The following is a 17,546-nucleotide window of genomic DNA, read 5'->3' as shown; positions in this document are numbered from 1 at the left end:
GGTCAGCAATTATTCATGGCTCAAACACCTGACTCCTGTGCCACAAGAGGAAGAGTGATCTGCTCCACTCTTAAGGTATGTACTACTATCTACTCCATGCTTCATGCCCCTGTAAGTGCACATTAGCATTGTCAAGTTGCTACTGCAGAGGACTGTAAACATGGCAGGCATCACTATCAGATGTTTCTCGTGCAAATTTCATTGCAGCTACCAACCCACTTGCACCACAATGGTATTACTTCTCACACATCTGCCAAAGTTTACACTTAAAGCAATAAAAAGGAGCTCCAACACTCAGCAGCTCACTGACTTCTTTTCACATGTAGGAGAATGTTCATATCTGGTAACTTTTCATGAAACATTTGTATGGAAACAAAACCCAATTAGAAAAGATGGCTTTAATATGAGCACCTCAGGCAGCTCAAGTACAGACATCATAAAATGCTTCACTGTTTTTGCCAATACCTTCATTCAGGACACTTTAACATTCAACTTTCCCATACTACATTGCGAGTAACCGGTTACTCACACAGTCCAGCACAGAATCATCTGGACGCCAGACTATCAGAAGTTGCTCACCAAAGTCATCTAATGAAGCAGGCTTCCTCTAGCACTGCTACTACCCCTGTCATCAAGATGGCATCAGGATTACTAGTCGGAAAAGATTAAAATGCTGAAGTCACTTTGGACACAAGGGTATCCTTCTGTCGAACTTGACACAAATATAGCACTTGGTACAACAGTCCGGTGGTGTCTTTCAATCAGTTAAGGCTTCTAACTATCTACATTTTCCTTGCAGACTACTTTGATTATTCATGCACATGCTCTCACACATAGTCCTCTTTGTACTGCTCCAGAGGATAAGAATTAACTACTGCCTCTAGAAGGAAAATAACCGCTGGAAAACAGGAACTTAATACAGATATTTGGGTTCTGAGAGTTAAATTGATATAGCTCAGGCCCTCTATTTCTGTAACAGATGAATGTCTCTTGCAAAATGATGTGTGAATCACATAAATGCAGCTCCCATGTAATTCTATCTAACTCCACACTGATACTCTGGCCTGCAAACTGATTAGAACATTATTTGTGCCAAGGGAACAGACCAGTTTACAATTAACGACAACAAAGTATTTTAACATTTTAAAGGTAAAAAGCAAGCATTCTTTTAATGGAGGAATACCTCTGCACCCATCACTGATGCGTAGATGCTAATGCAAAAGGTTATTCATCCTCAAATTTAGACACTAACAGGGTTTCTCAGGCCTGTCTGCTTCATTGATATACTGCCTTGGCCATCTCAGCATTTTCATCATCACTAGTTCCCTCAACATCTTAACCAAACTGCCCTTCTTCTAGGTTCTTACTCCATTGCAGAGCTGTGCTGTGTAGGTTTCTGAAAACAATCACTCAGATCGTGTCAGGTGAGTGCTCCTTCTATTGCCTGGACACCCTCCGCAGACAATTTACTGATGGCTCTAAAGCAGACCTGGGCATTTTACGGCCTGCGGGCCATATCCGGCCCTTTGGTCATTCCTGTTTGGCCTGCATGAGGTCAATCTTAAATTAGAACATAAATGAAAAAGTATTTACGCCATGCACGCAATACAACTGTGTTGCTTTTGTTTTGAAAAGGTTGTTTTTTTTATTTACATATGGACTCACATACGCGTGTATGTGCGTGTGTGAACAGCTAAAAGTGATGCTTGCTGGCTAGCCCTCAAAATGTCAGCTCACGCCAAGACAAGTTATGTCATATCCCACAAAATCGCCAGAATCAGTAAACTGTTTTCTCTTGAAGAGTTTATTAAGGAGTGCTTGTTGGACTGCCTGGAGAAAAAGGAGGCATTTGAGAATGTGCCCCTCTCCCGACACACTGTAACGAGAAGGATTGGGGACATCGTGAGAAATCTGGAGCTTCAACTGCAGCACAGAGCGGTTAACTTTGACTTTTTTCCCTTGGCTTTGGATGAGAGCTGCGACATACGTGACACAGCCAAGCTACTCATCTTCGTACGTGGGATAACTACGGACTTTAAAATCACGGAGGAGCTGGCAGCCATGCAGTCAATGAAAGGAACAACAACTGGTAATGATTTGTTCATGGAGGTAAATGCATGTTTGGACACGTTGGAACTAAAATGGGACAAGCTGGTGGGTGTGACAACCGATGGTTGCCCAAATCTAACGGGAAAAAATGTTGGACTCTTAAAGAGAATGCAGGATAAAGTGACAGAAATTGACCCTGAACAGAAATTGGTATTTTTGCATTGTATTATACATCAGGAAGTGTTGTGTAAGTCAGTGTTAAAAACTAACCATGTGGTTGATGTTGTAACTAAAATAGTTAATTTCATCAGGGCAAGAGCTTTGAATCACAGGCAGTTTATTGCGCTTTTGGAGGAAAATGAGACTGAATATCGTGACATAGGCTACCACACAGCTGTCAGGTGGCCCAGCCTGGGCAAAATGCTGAAAAGTGTATGGAAGCTGAGAGAAGAGATTCAAGATTTCTGTGTGAAGAAAGGGAATGGCATTCCGCAGTTTTCAGATGCAGACTGGATTGCAGACCTTGGTTTTGCTGTTGATGTGACTGCACTTATGAATGAACTAAATGTGAAACTGCAGTGCAAGGGCCTTTTTGTGCGTGAAATGTACAACTTGGTGACGGCTTTTATGAGAAGGTTGCAGCTTCTCTCAAGCCAAATGGAGGACACCATTCTCACCCACTTGCCAACACTGAAGGAAGCCGCACCTTCAGCTGATCACTTCCACAGGTACTCATCCATGTTAGAAGTACTGCATGGTGAATTTTCAAAGCGATTTCAAGACTTTAAAACGGTTGAGAATGAAATGCACATGATTTTTTTCCCCATTTACATGCAATGTGGAGAATGCACCTAGTGATGTTCAGCTTGAACTCATTGAGCTGCAGTCTGACACACTTCTGGCAGAGTACTTTAGGTCAGTCTCACTGCTTGATTTTTACTCTTCCCTCAAAGAGGAGAACTTTCCACACGTGAGGAGGCATGCTCACAAGATTCTAGTCCTCTTTGGATCTACCTATACATGCGAACAGACATTCTCAGTGATGAAGTTCAACAAATCCAAATACAGATCCTCTATCACTGATGATCACCTCTCAGCTGTCCTTCACAAATCCACCTCAGACATTCAACCAGATTTCAGTGCACTTGTTCAAGCCCAAAACAGATTGGATTTTTCTCACTAAACAAGTAAAATTAACTGAAAAACATCAATAGGACTTATTGCTTTTTGTATAGAGTTGTTTATTGTTTGTAATACTGAACAATAATGAAACAACTTTTCATTATTGGTTTGTGAGATTAACATGTTAAAAATAAAATGAAAGACTGAAATTATTGTTTTTACTGTTTATTTCTTCTATATTTGACCTACTCCACAATTTCATATCTTTATTGTAACAGAATATCCTTATTCTTAAGTTTCAGTGCAAAACTATATCATTTAGTACTTTTTACAATGGAAGAAAATTAATACTGAGCAGAATTATGTTCAACTTATTGTTGGTTCGGCCCTCCAACACAACTCAGGTTTCTCATGTGGCCCCTTGGAAGAATTAATTGCCCACCCCTGCTCTAGAGGATGCTTGGGCAGCAATAAACTGCAGCTCAGTATCAATCTAAGGGTTTCACACTGGGGTTATTAGAAGTGTCTTCAAGGGTACTAAGAAGGCAGTTCTAGTGACAATAAAGGAAGTGAACAGTTGAGGAACCTGGGAGTTGTGTACAATTTAAGCATCATGGAGTGTGTTCTGGATTGATAGCATACTCCTACATGAACCATCGCCTAGCCAGACACCTGAGGGAATGAACCTAAATGATACATTTTTGCATTCTTACAATTCAATTTGGATTCAGTATCAATTTTGTTTTCGCAGACTTCATGGCTCCAATAAACCAGAGAATTTCTTATTCTGGATCAGTGGTGCTGGAAGAGCACAGCAATTCAGGCAGCATCCGAGGACAGGCAAAAATCGACGTTTCGGGCAAAAGCCCTTCATCAGGAGAATTTCTTATAACACCCCCCCAAGTTTCTTATCACATCTTTGTGCAAGTTACTTGGGGGAAGCAACCAAAAATGCACTTGAGTACTAACCAACCTTCAGGCACAATGATGATGCAAGTCTAAAGTCAAAAATTTGCTTATTTGACGCTCTCAAAGCATTACTGAGTAAAATAGTACACAATTCTGCTTTTTTTTCTTTTTTTTCTTCTAGAAGACACACTGACTGTGTGGACCTGGCAGTTCAGAGGACCGTCTCCTCCTCTCCCTAACACACAAAAATGGAGAGTCCTTCACACACTGATCCAGCTTCCTAAGAACCAGCTCTGAGTGGTCAGGATGACTGACTCTCCTGTTTTTTTTTTTAAATTTCCCCACACTACTGCCTAACAGCGGTAGTGCTTAATTTTCCCCAGCACCAAGTCGCGTGTGTGCGTGCAGGAGTCGGACACAGTAAAGAACAACAAGTGTGTAAATCTTTGTTTATATTCCCCGCCACCAGGAAGAAAGGAAACACCCAAGTGGCCAATGACAAGCAGTCGAGAGCCCGAAATGCCAATTCTCCTGCTCCTCGGATGTTGCCTGACCAGCTGTGCTTTTACAGCACCACACTATCGACTCTGAGCTCCAGCATCTGCAGTCCTCCTTTCTCCCAGTGACAAGCAGTGCCTCTCTCATCAAAGGACAACGATTCTGCTTTAAAGTAATAAAGGGTTGAAGATCACTTCAGGCCCATCAATTGATATAATAAAAGTTACTCAGATTTTCTGAAGTAAATGGATCTCCAAGTAAGATGCAGGCATTTGCAATGTGAAATCCTCAGTTCCATTCACATCAGTTGTTGGCAAAGCACAGACCTTCATGTATAAGCAAGTCTAAACAGACTCAGTTCCCATAGCAGCTCAGGAAAGAAGCCCTTGAGGCACAAGGTAGCTGTAAAAACAACCTGGCCACCTGCTGTATTTCTCGCAATTATAAACAATCTTTATGAAGCTAATTCAGTTAAATATATCAATGTGCACCTATAAATATTAGAAACATTCAGGTAATAGTTAATTTACAGTAGATTTAAATACCTATCAAATATCCACAATTATAGAGATAAAACTAACTGATGGAAACTATTAAGTATCAACTTTGAATCCTTCCAAGCTATGTCAAAGGGCAGCATTTCAAGAACCATACATCACTCCCACCATGTACAAGTGGCAAAATCACTGCCAAATAAGATACTAATCATGAATTCTTCAGATCTTCAGAGGTTTAGATCAATGTCCAAGTTATTCCCTGGTGTTTTTTTTAATTGCAGAGAAGGGGGAGCTCAGCTGGCAGTACATTCAGTTCTGTCAAAACATAATGCTCTAAGATGCCATTACAGCCATAAGCACATATCCTCAGTTGAAATTTTATTGAGGAACTGCAGGGGTCAGTGGATCTCATGTTTTATTTTGAACAAACATCCTTCTCAACTTGCCCTCTTACCCTCAAAGATTTGTCCATTTGTCCATCTGTTTTTACATTCCCTATGAAATGGATTTTTTTTAAACATTGTCTCTTCCTCTTTCTTTGTACAAAACCCTACCACTTTGCACTTCACTGCATTAAATTTCATCTTTCTTGTTTCTGGCCAAACTGTATAATCCTGACAAAAGCAAAATGCAGATGCTGGAAATCTGAAAATAAAAATAAATGCTGCAAATATCAGTAAATGAGCAAGTAATGGTTCTGGGCACAAAGAGTTAATGGTTGATGTGCCTATCCTTGTTTAATAGCATGCTTGGAGGTGGGGAGGGCACTTAGTTGGTGGAAGAGTGAAGTTCCCACATTTTCCACCCTCCATACCAATTAGACTGCTGTCAGAAAGACTCATAGATGACCTTGTCAACCCACTGCCAATTGAAGCCCTTAACTGGATAATTATTGACATACAAAAGACACGCTGTTCATTTTAGGGACTCAACATGGACACAGACAGATGATTTCATCTGGCAGGTGAGACATCTATCATCCCCACAAGACTCTGTTCAATGTTTCAAGTGATACAGCATTTCATCAAATGTGTGTTCTGATTGACTAAACTTGAAACTTTAACACTGTTTTTCTTCACAATGATGTCTGACTTGCTGAGCATTGCCAGCATTTAAAATTCATTACCGAAGGACTAGAGTCCTTCCTCTGAAAGGCACAGAGTAAAGTTACCGTATTTCAAAAATAATGCCACACAGAATCAAACTTCATAAATTACAGTGGTCTTAATGTTAAAATGTTCAGTGTTAAATTATGTTTGACACTAAGTCCCTTACTTGGTCTCCAGATGCAGGTTGCCGATGGGGGTTTTCCACAATATAAACCTTCATGCCATCTCCCAAACAGTCGATTTACTACCTTTCCACTGTCGTCCATTATTGTCCCCTCAACCTCATTAACATTTGAATTCCAATATTTTGCCTAAAATATCAATGATAACTTGTTAACTGCAAGAAAGCCCTTCGACAGAGAACTCTGAACATCCACCAATAAGCATTCGTATACTAAAAATAGCAATGATTATTAAAAGTGGATCTTTCACGATGTGGCATATTTACATTCAAAATAACTTTACAAGTTATTATATTAATCCCAAACTTAAGATTACATCAACTTCAATTAATCGCAGACATATCAAAGCAGGTACAATAAGGTCACAATTCACGGTTTTGTGACTGACAACCTGATATTTGCCTTACAAAATTTAGGCCTAAATTTTCCAGGCATGGAGATGATCTCTGCCTTAGCAAAAACAGCAAGAGAGCCCTGAATCTGAAAGTCTTGCCCTCTGTCTCACCGTGCAGCATTTCCAACAAGGTGGGAATGTGGGCAGGTTGTACTTTGCACATTTATGGTTCAGGGAGGATACAGATGCTTTCAAACCTTCAGTGACCTTTCTGATGGTCAGAGCCAATGAGAAAATGATCTAAAGCCGGCAGTGTTCTTTAGAGTGTACCCTAGTGGGGAGATCCAGGGTCACGATTGGGACAGGTCAAGTACCCTTTGGAACTGTGAAAAGCAGACATGAATGTCCATTTAAAAAGAGTGACAACACAGTTGAACATCAAGCTGTCAAGGTATTTAAGATTTTTTTTGCCATTTAAGTTTTTGAAAACAATGCAAAAATAAAATCAGTTTTTCCATTACATGCTGTCTGCTGATACAAATCTGAGGGTTATTATAGGATTTGTACTGCTTAACTGATGTCACACCTATCACAGTGGGGTGCCCATCAGTTTCATATTTGGTTGACAGTTTTGACTATTTATAAAAGAATCTTTAACATGGGATTTTGAGTCCAAGTGCTTATTTTTGCAAGGACTTTAGTTAAAGAAAATTGAATCAATTGAATGGGTTTTTTCCTTCACAATTAGAATATTATTTTTAAAATAAGAACTTAATTTCATTTCATCTCAGCACTTGTCCTGATTTCTGGTTATACAAGACACCTGGTGCGTTAGCCTGGAGGTTGCAATTATAAAGGCATATGGTTGGGTAGCATGGGTTGGCAGAGGGGTTATAAAAAGGCAAGGGAGTGGTTCAGGAGTGTAGGATGGTATAGTAGCTACAAGGCCTGAAAACTTTGGTTGGCAGGAATCAAACACAAGGAGAGTAAGTTGTTGGAATGACAGGATATGAATGGAGAGTGTTGGTGGGATTTTTATTTTATTGTTTTTTTGTAAAGCTGGGATAAAGTGATGGAGTGCCATGACATCTCACTGCAACCCCTCAGGTCGTCTCCTCTGCCCTGAAGTCTCTCAGCTACCTTCCACAAGCCCCCACCCCCACTGCTCACAGCCTCACTCCTGATGAAGGGTTTTGCTCGAAATGTCGATTCTTCTGCTCCTCAGATGCTTTTCCACCACCACATTCTCTAATCTGCAGTCCTCACTTTTGGCTAGTCATTTCCGACAGTCCACTTCTATAACTGGCAATCTGGAGACTGCTTTTAATATCATCCCTGGGCAATAAGCCCCAACTCGAGTTACCACTCATACCATCATCTCGTCATCTCCCAAAAAATCTGATTATCTGGGGCAATTATTCCTAAATCAGCTTTGCAGAGTCAGGCAAACTTCAGGCCTAAATCTCGATCATTCCAATTACTTTAAGGGAATTATTTTAGAGGTCTAGTCTTCAATCTTCTTGTGAATCTGTTCTGGTCATACTAGGTTAACACAAAATAGCAGAATCGAGTGGTTATTGTGGAGATCTTTGAATGTTGTTTTAATATATTTTTATTAAATTTAAAACTAACTTGATCATTTTTCTACTTAAAAGCTGAAAGAAACATATTTTGCTAGAACGCCTGGATGATCTGCACTTTACTGTACATAGAGGCTATTTGGCCCATCAAGTCTGCACCAACCTTCCAAACACCATCCCACACAGAACCCCTCCCCTCCCACCCTATCCCTGTAATCTTGCATTTACCACAACTAATCCACTTAGCCTACACATCTCTAGACATGATGGGACAATTTAGCATGGCCAATCCACCTAATCTAGAAATCTTTGGATTATGAGAGGAACTGGAGCATTCGGTGGAAAACCAATGAAGACACAGGGAGAATGTGCAAACTTCAGACAAACATATAGTCACCCAAGGCTGAAATTTAATCCAGGTCCCTAGCGTTAAAACGCAGCGGTGCTAAGCACTCTGCTGCAACTTTATCCTGAGCATTTTGTTTTAAGCAAAATGGTAGTTCAATATTCTGAAATCTGGAATCACCAGTGTCATAGAGATGTACAGCATGGAAACAGACCCTTCGGACCAACCCATCCATGCCGACCAGATATCCCAACCCAATCTAGTCCCACCTGCCAGCACCCGGCCCATATCCCTCCAAATCTTTCCTATTCATACACCCATCCAAATGCCTCTTAAATGTTGCAATTGTACCAGCCTCCACCACTTCCTCTGGCAGCTCATTCTATACACGTATCACCCTCTGTGTGAAAAAGTTGCCCCTTAGGTCTCTTTTATATCTTTCCCCTCTCACCCTAAACCTATGCCCTCTAGTTCTGGACTCCCCAACCCCAGGGAAAAGACTTTGCCTGTTTACCGCATCCATGCCCCTCATAATTTTGTAAACCTCTATAAGGTCACAGTGGTTTGAGAATGAGGCAGCAGAAAACCTAAATGTTCGTGATATGGTGACATTTTCTTTATATCCTCAGGAAACATAGGTACAATGATGTTTGGGCAGGTATTGTCCATTTCAGATGCATTGCTTGTGCACAAATGAGATTAGACTGGTTGCTTTTTTAAGAAAATCTGTGGAAATAAATAAAACACTGCTGACAAAATGCTAAAACTTAACCTGGTCTTAAAAGTCCTTGACAGTGGGCTAGAAGTAAGGTCACATGATTAAAACCACTATACAGTGTTAATTTCAAATCAGCCAAATGATTCTTCTCCCAGAATTTCTAATTTGCTTCAAGATTATTCAATGAGGAATGATTTTCATATCAGCACACAGTTCTCTCACAAAAATGCTGCACAATTTTAAAGTTCTCCTTCAGCTAACAAGGTAGTTGCTTGAAAAAGTAGGCCAATGTCAGCTATGTGGTGAGTAACAACTAAATATAGATTTGACACAGTAAACGCTCTGGGCTGATACTTCACATTTTAGTTAGATGTGTTGTAGCATGATTATTAAAAAATAGAAAATGATCTATAGAAATTTGAAACTGTTTACATAAAACATCAGCTTGCCTCCATTCAATTCTTTAAGGAAAACAATCTTTCATACCTTCACAAATGTCAACTTGCACTGGCAAATGCTGTTACTTGTATTTTTAATGAGAATATCTCCATAATGCTCTATCCACCTCTGTCCACTCAAAATGTTGTGTACACAAGAGGTTACTTTACTCCATTCATAATGATCTCCATACCTGAGAAGCAAACAATTTGTTTATTGTTTTGTACAGACATACAGAAATAAATAGCAGATTTATTCCATATCAGCTTGCTAACTTAAAAGTAATGAATCCATTTTATAGTACGTCCTAATGCACTTTGAGAGTTAAGAGGAGCGCTAAAATAGCTCCAAGTTATTTAACATAAATTTGAGAATTCCATTGTAAAAATCAAGGCCATGTTTTAATAGCACAGAACCTATACTAATCCAAAGGACTCTTGGTCCTCCATGAAAATCATCTAAATTCCAGCCTTTCGAGCTTCTATCTGATGCTGACTTTTAACTCCAAGGGACAATGTTGTTATTTGCTACTAGAATTCTTGAACTGAAAGCAGTTATGGGATATCATGAATTTCCACCCATTATATATCATGACCAGCAGACAGAGGATAGTAGTGGCAGAAAGGGTTAAATTCACGATACAAACTTCATAAACTGTATGTTGAAGGAAGAGAAGTGCATACATGAAAGGGATAGAAGGACAAGGACAAGAGTGGCTCTAGGCTCTATGGACAAGGAAAGGAAGTAAACAAATGTGTCAAAATTGATACAAATATGCAGTAGCTCACAATGAATACAGTACAGATTTTGTTAATGAATACATAGCATCAGCACGGGTATGATAGACCAAAAGACCACTGTCTGGACTGGAATTGTCAAATTTCCCTGCAACTGCAATTGAAATTTCCCAGTCAGAAAATCCAAGTACATTGACAGAACCTGAAGAGGAAAAAAGATCAAAGTGGGTTCAAAGAATAGTTATTGATTTAAACTTAAAGGGATTTTTAAACGTAGCCATGTTGGAGAAATAAAAAACTTACAGTACCAGTTATAACATGTATCACGAATCCTGAACAAGGCCAATGATTTTCACACAAACACCGATGGAATGGCAAGAATTGGTCACAAAAGCACCAGGATAATCCCAAAATAAGATTGCAAAACAAATAGAATTTCACTTAAATAGCAGTCTTGATCATCAGATGGGCATTAAAGATCAGTGCATTTCTTTCCAATTTCAAGTGTTCTATGTTATTAATTCTTCAATTCTGGGCTTATTTATGTTTCCAAGTAGGTTTCTTTATATTAATTACTTTTACAGATTTCTAAGTGTTCACTTTTTGTTGGCGAGAGGTATTTTCATAACCACAAACAAATTGAAAGGAAACAGCCTATCGAATCCTTATTCAGTATGCTGACTAGAGCTCATGACATCACTGACCAGGAATCTGCAAGACTCCACTCCCCACCCCCACCCCCCACAAGAAATCAGACCAGGCTAGGACCACTCCCCGCACTTAATGCCATGAGAACCCTCACTCCCCAAATTGTCTTGCACCATTCTCATCCTAATGCTCGCTGGTAGCCAACAGCCACAAAACTATCCAGTAGTTTGATTGGAAAGTTGTCTTACTATTGCAAACATTACTGCTTCAACTTGAGAAGCAAACCTGTGTGAGATTCTAGTTCAACACCAATGCACATGGCATGTAATTGCCTTTTCATGTAGCCAAGCAAACCTCTCAGTTTTAGCAATCACTGGTGTACTGTGGAAATACATTCATCATACAGCTACAGTTGTCAAAAAGTTGGCTCACTTAGCAATCTTCATTCGTACACAAGCATAAGGGATAAATAGTAGTCTTACTAATGACTCATACAACCGGAGAATGAAGTTTTTTGAAAATCAGATTTAAATTATATTATAGCACTCTTTTCTGTCTGGAAGGTGCTATCAAAGTGGCTTTAGAGAGTCATAGCAGTGCAGCTGCTGGGTGACATACATTGCTGACACTGTATACTGCTAGTGCAATTGGTGTCTTTTATGATATTGTTAGAGGAAGAAGAATAAATGATTGGAATAGATTGTGAGGGTACTCACTGCAAAAGAAAAAGTGCTGCTAATACTGAAAGAGGGATAGAGACATAAGTGAAGATGTGAAAATGTCCACTCTGCTGTGTGTGTTTGTCTATCTCATGCTTTGTACTTGTGAAATTCAACACTGAGTTCAAGAGGCTGTTAAGTGCTAAATAGAAAAAGAGGTGTTGGTCCTCCAGCTTTTACTGTGTTTTGTTGAAACTCTGTAGTCAGCCCAGGTGGAAGTTTTAGCCTGGAAGCATGGTGACCTTTTGAAATGACAAGCAATTGGGTCATTTCTACAGACAAAGTGATGGTGGTCTGCAAAATGGTCACCCTGTCTGCATTTGGTCTCACCAATGTAACGACCACTGCATTGTTAGCAGCAAGTACAACACACCCAATTTTAAGTAGTAGTAGTAAAACTCTGCTTCACTTGGAAGATTTGTTTGGAGCCTTGGACAGTGAAGTGGGAGGAGGGGAATCACCAATTGTTACATCTTCTGCAACTGTATGGGAAGGTGCCATGGTGGCGTGAGGAAGAATTAGGAATGATGGAGCAGTGGACCTAGTTGTCACAGAGGAACCAGTCGTTGCACAATACTGACAGTGGAGAGTAGGGAAGAGGTGGCATCCTGCTGGAGGTGGAGGAAATGGAAGAGGATGAACTTTTGAATGTGAAGACTAATGGAATGGAAAGTGTGGATGGTAAAGGGAACCATGATATTGTTCTGGGATGGAGGGGAAGGGGTAAGGGCAGAAGTGTGGGAAATTGGTTGGACATGGTTAAGGACCGTGTTAGATACAGGGGTGATGGTGGTGTTTGGAATTCTTCGGTTGGATGACAAAACCGGTCATGTCGCAGTGGAAGCTGGCATCTTTTGGAACAGTTGTGACAGAGAAATTGAGAGAATGGAATAGAGCCCTTATCGAAAAGCAGGGCAAGTAGACGTGTAGCCAAGATAGGCTTGTAATGAAGATTAACAGACAGCCAATTCCTATAAACAGAAATGAATAAGTCAAGAGTGGAGAAGAAAGAAAGTTTGAGATGGACCAAGTAATAGGAGGATGAAAGCTGGAAGTAAAGGTGATGATTTTTTTCCAATTCTGGAGGAAAGCAGGAAGCAATACTGATTACACCACTGTATGTTATTAAAGAAAGAGGTGTGGATAAGTAGATGTCCAACATATCCCACAAACAGACAGGCATAACTGAAACTCATGTGGATACCAATAGCTACATCTTTGACTTAGAGAAAGTGAGATGAGATGAAGATGACATTGTTCAAAGTGAGAACAGCCAATTGATGGGGGGTTGTGGTGGATGGACTGTTCAGGTTTCTTTTCATGGAAGCAGAGAACCTTCAGACCATCTTCATAAGGGATGGATGCACAGATGGATTGCACATCCATGGTGACTACGGCCAGATAACTGGAAATCGTGGAACTGGTAATAAAACATGGATGTAAGTGGAAAGACTGAACAAAAGGAGAAGAATCAAATCAAGATAGGAAGAATTAAGGTCAGTGAAGCAGGAACAGGCTGAAGTGATAGGTCTGCCAAGGTACACCCTGCTTGTGAATTTTATAAAGGAATTAGAAGTAGGCTGTTTATAATGTGGTCTCCTCTAAATTGGAGGACTGAAGCGCAGAGTGGGTGGCCACTTCACAGAACACCTCCGCTCTGTCCACAAAAAAATGACCCAGACTTTCCACTACAGTGTTCTCTGGCCAACATCTGTGTCTCAGGCTTGATGCAATGCTCCAGCGAAGCTCAGTGCAAGCTGGAAGAACAGCACCTCATTTTCTGCAGCCTTCCAGACTTAATACGGAATTCAACAATTTTAGGGTTAAGTACCTTTCCCCCATGCTTCTCTCCACCTCCACACACCAGGCCTTGCCATCACGAGTTGCTACAACACACTACACATTGTCAGCTACTAATAGTCCCCATTAGCAGCTATTCATTTTCCTTGGCTGGTCTTTATCCATTCCTTTGTCTGTCTGACTGTTTTTCTCCCGCTCTCTGGGCTCCATCTCCACCCATCATTAACTCTTCCCCTTCCCCCACCCTATCTTTTGTATGAAAAAAACTCTTTTCCTAGGTGCCATCAGTTCTGAATAAAGGTTGCCTAACCCAAAATGTTAAGTCTGATTTCTCTCTGCAAATGCTGCTGGACCTGCTGAGACTTTTCAGCAATTTCTGTTTCTGTATCTCCCTAGTCAGATTGAAGAACAATTAATGAACTATGCAGAGTTTGAACAAGAAGAATCAGTTTAAATTGTGCATTCAATGTGAAATCAGATCAGAGTCTCAAATGAAGAGAATGTTGATTAATAAAGATAAAATAGACAGAAAGAAAATCAATTCTCCAAATGTTAACTTCATTTGCAAATTAACTTTCAGTGCCAGAGTGTTTGTTAGGCAGCAATAAACAAGCCCCAATGTTTTGTAGCGGATTTAGTCTATATCCATGATGTCAGTACTGTGACTTGACACCCCATTCAAGTTTACAGTTCTTGAGATGCTGTGTTTGTGGAGTTTACAGAAGAACAGTGCATCTCAGCAGCTTGGGGTCTTTTAAACACTCTAGAATTTGCTGTTAAACTTAGGTTTAAATGGGGTTTAACATTGCCAGTCACCCATTATTTTTAATGGAAGTTATTTGGCTATAAAAGCTTGGCCTCATTTTGTTTGCGATCTTTTAAAATGAAATAGATGTTTCAAGATGAAGGCGGCGGCTTATGTTGAGATATGAAGACTCAGTTAGGACACTTGAGAGTTACAAGTTAGCCAGGAAAGACCGAAAGAGAGCTAAGATGAGTGAGGAGGGGACATGAGAAGTTGTTGAGAGATAGGATCAGGAAAGACCCTAAATGAAAATGAAAAAAGACAATGTTGTCGAGGTGAATACTGAGAAACAGGCTACAAGACAAGATGGGATTGAGATTCACAAGGAGGATGTGTTAGAAATTCTGGAATGTGTGAAAATAGGTAAACCCCATGGACAGGATGGGATTTATCCTAGGATTCTCTGGGAAGTCAGGGAGGAGATTGCGGAGCCTTTGGCCTTGATCTTTATGTCGTCATTGACTACAGGAATAGTACCAGGAGACTGGTTGCCCTGTTGTTCAAGGAGAGTAGCGACAACCCTGGTAATTATAGACCAGTGAGCCTTACATCAGTTGTGGGTACAGTGTTGGAAAAGCTTATAAGAGATAGGATTTATAATCATCTTGATAGGAATAAGTTGATTAGGAATAGTCAACATGGTTTGTAAAGAGTAGGTCGTGCTTCACAAACTTCATTCAGTTCTTTGAGAAGGTGACCAAACAGGTGGATGAGCGTAAAGCCGTTGATGTGGTGTATATGAATTTCAGTAAAGCATTTGATAAGGTTCCCCACAGTAGGCTACTGCACAAAATACGGAGGCATAGGATTGAGGACGATTTAGCGGTTTGGATCAGAAATTGGCTAGCTGAAAGAAGACAGAGTGGTGGTTGATGGGAAATGTTCAGTAACTAGTGATGCACCGCAAAGATGTGTTTTGGGTCCACTGCTGTTTGTCATTTTTATAAATGACCTGGATAAGGGGATAGAAGGGTGGGTTAGTAAATTTGCGGATGACACTAAGGTTGCTACAGTTGTGGATAGTGCCAAAGAATGTTGCAGGTTACAGAGGGACATAGATAAGCTGCAGAGCTAGGCTGAGAGATAGCAAATGGAGTTGAATGCAGCAAAGTGTGAAGTCATTCATTTTGGAAGGAGTAACAGAATGCAGAGTACTGGGTGAATGGTAAGATGATGTAGATGAGCAGAGAGATCTTGGTGTCCATGTACATAGATCTCTCAAAGTTGCCACCCAGGTTGATAGGGCTGTTAAGAAGGCATATGGTCTATTAGCTTTAATTAGTAGAGAAATCGAATTTCAGAACCATGAGGTCATGCTGCCGCTGTACAAAAGCCTGGTGCGTCCGCACTTGGAGTACTGTGTGCAGTTCTGGTCACCACATTATAGGAAGGATGTGGAAGCCTTGGAAAGGGTTCAGGGGAGATTTACGAGAATGTTGTTTGGTATGGAGAGAAGGTCTTATAAGGAAAAGCTGAGGGATGTGAGGCTGTTTTCGTTAGAGAGAAGAAGGTTGAGAGGGGACTTACTGAGACATATAAGGTAACCAGAGGGTTAGATAGGTTGGACAGTGAGAGCCTTTTTCCAAGGATGGTGATGACTAGCACAAGGGGGCATAGCTACAAATTGAGGGGTGATAGCTATAGGACAGATGTCAGAGGTAGTTCCTTTAGTCAGAGTAGTTGGGGCGTGGAACGCACTGCCTGCAACAGTTGTAGTCTCGCCAACTTTATGGACATTTAAATGGACATTGGATAGTCATATGGACAAGAATGGAATAGTGTACGTTAGATGGGCTTCAGATTGGTTTTAGATTAGATTACAGTGTGGAAACAGGCCTACGGCCCAACAAGTCCACACCGACCGCCGAAGCGTAACCCACTCATACCCTCTACATTTACCCCTTACCTAACACTACGGGCAATTTAGCATGGCCAATTCACCTGACCTGCACATCTTTGAACTGTGGGAGGAAACCGGAGCACCCGGAGGAAACCCACGCAGACACGGGGAGAACGTGCAAACTCCACACAGTCAGTCGCCTGAGGCGGGAAATGAACCCGGGTCTCTGGCGCTGTGAGGTAGCAGTGCTAACCACTGTGCCACCGTGCCACCCACAGGGTGATGCAACATCAAGAGCTGAAGGGCCTGTACAGCGCTGTAGTGGATTTTAAATGAAAGATTGCAATAATTAGTGGACAGATGAATAACTCATACCATTGGGATATGCTTCTAGATTAAAGGATATGTTGAATATGAATTGATGCAGATATGAAATAATGTTCCACCGTCCAGTGCATCATTGCACAAAATAAAATGTTTTACAAAGGTGCAATTAATCATACAAAAATTATTTCTAAGACATTATTCCTTAGTATCTGGAGAAAATGTTCCAGTCACATTAAATGCATCAATAAGATACTGGTACAACATGAGTAGGTAAACAGTGAGTAATCAGGAGATAAAGTAAATGACGCATTAGCCCACTACACCCACTTTGCATATGCTCATGGGTGAAGTTTGCAATTTGGCAAGGAACCTAAATTGTATAATGTTGAATTTTTGACCAATAATACTATTATTCATCATAGTGCCAACTGTGCAAAAGAACAAGGCTTGGTTAGCTTTAAAAATTCAACAAATGGAACTTGTTTGATAGAATGTTTCCAACAAAACAAATTGAATTATACATCAGAAGTACGCAGGATTAAAGATGACTTCTTTATCCACCACGCTAATGACTAAGCCAGTGTTTCGTGAATTATTTAGATTTTCCAGGTTTTAAGTAAAACATACATAGATATTCCTGTTAGGGTAAAAGGAAAGGCTGGTAAGTGTACGGAATGCTGGTTTGGTTAAGAAAAAGAAGGAAGCATATATCAGTTATAGACAAGATAGATTGAATGAATCCTTAGATGAGTATAAAGGAAGGAGGAGTACACTTAAGAGGGAAATCAGGAGGGCAAAACGGGGACATGAGATAGCTTTGATAAATAGAATAGAGGAGAACCCAAAGGGTTTTTACAAATACATTAAGGGTAACTAGGGAGAGAATAG

At 40.4% G+C, this 17,546-nt stretch overlaps 1 protein-coding gene across 4 annotated transcripts in view; it reads right to left on the bottom strand.

The window, feature by feature from the left end:
• osbpl3b (oxysterol binding protein-like 3b) overlaps nt 1-17,546 on the bottom strand; it is a 214,669-nt gene that overhangs the window by 30,383 nt on the left and 166,740 nt on the right. For all 4 annotated transcript variants that reach the window (XM_043689591.1, XM_043689590.1, XM_043689594.1 and 1 more), the window contains 2 exons: nt 9,831-9,975; nt 6,351-6,495 (listed from right to left, as the gene is read on the bottom strand). In XM_043689591.1, the coding sequence (XP_043545526.1) occupies nt 6,351-6,495; nt 9,831-9,975 (290 nt within the window). The remainder of the gene's footprint in view (nt 1-6,350; nt 6,496-9,830; nt 9,976-17,546) is intronic.

Source organism: Chiloscyllium plagiosum, chromosome 5 (assembly GCF_004010195.1).
Source record: "Chiloscyllium plagiosum isolate BGI_BamShark_2017 chromosome 5, ASM401019v2, whole genome shotgun sequence".
NCBI classification, from domain to species: Eukaryota; Metazoa; Chordata; class Chondrichthyes; order Orectolobiformes; family Hemiscylliidae; genus Chiloscyllium; species Chiloscyllium plagiosum.
Note: the sequence above shows the minus strand (reverse complement) of the source record. Positions and strands in the feature narration are given on the sequence as shown.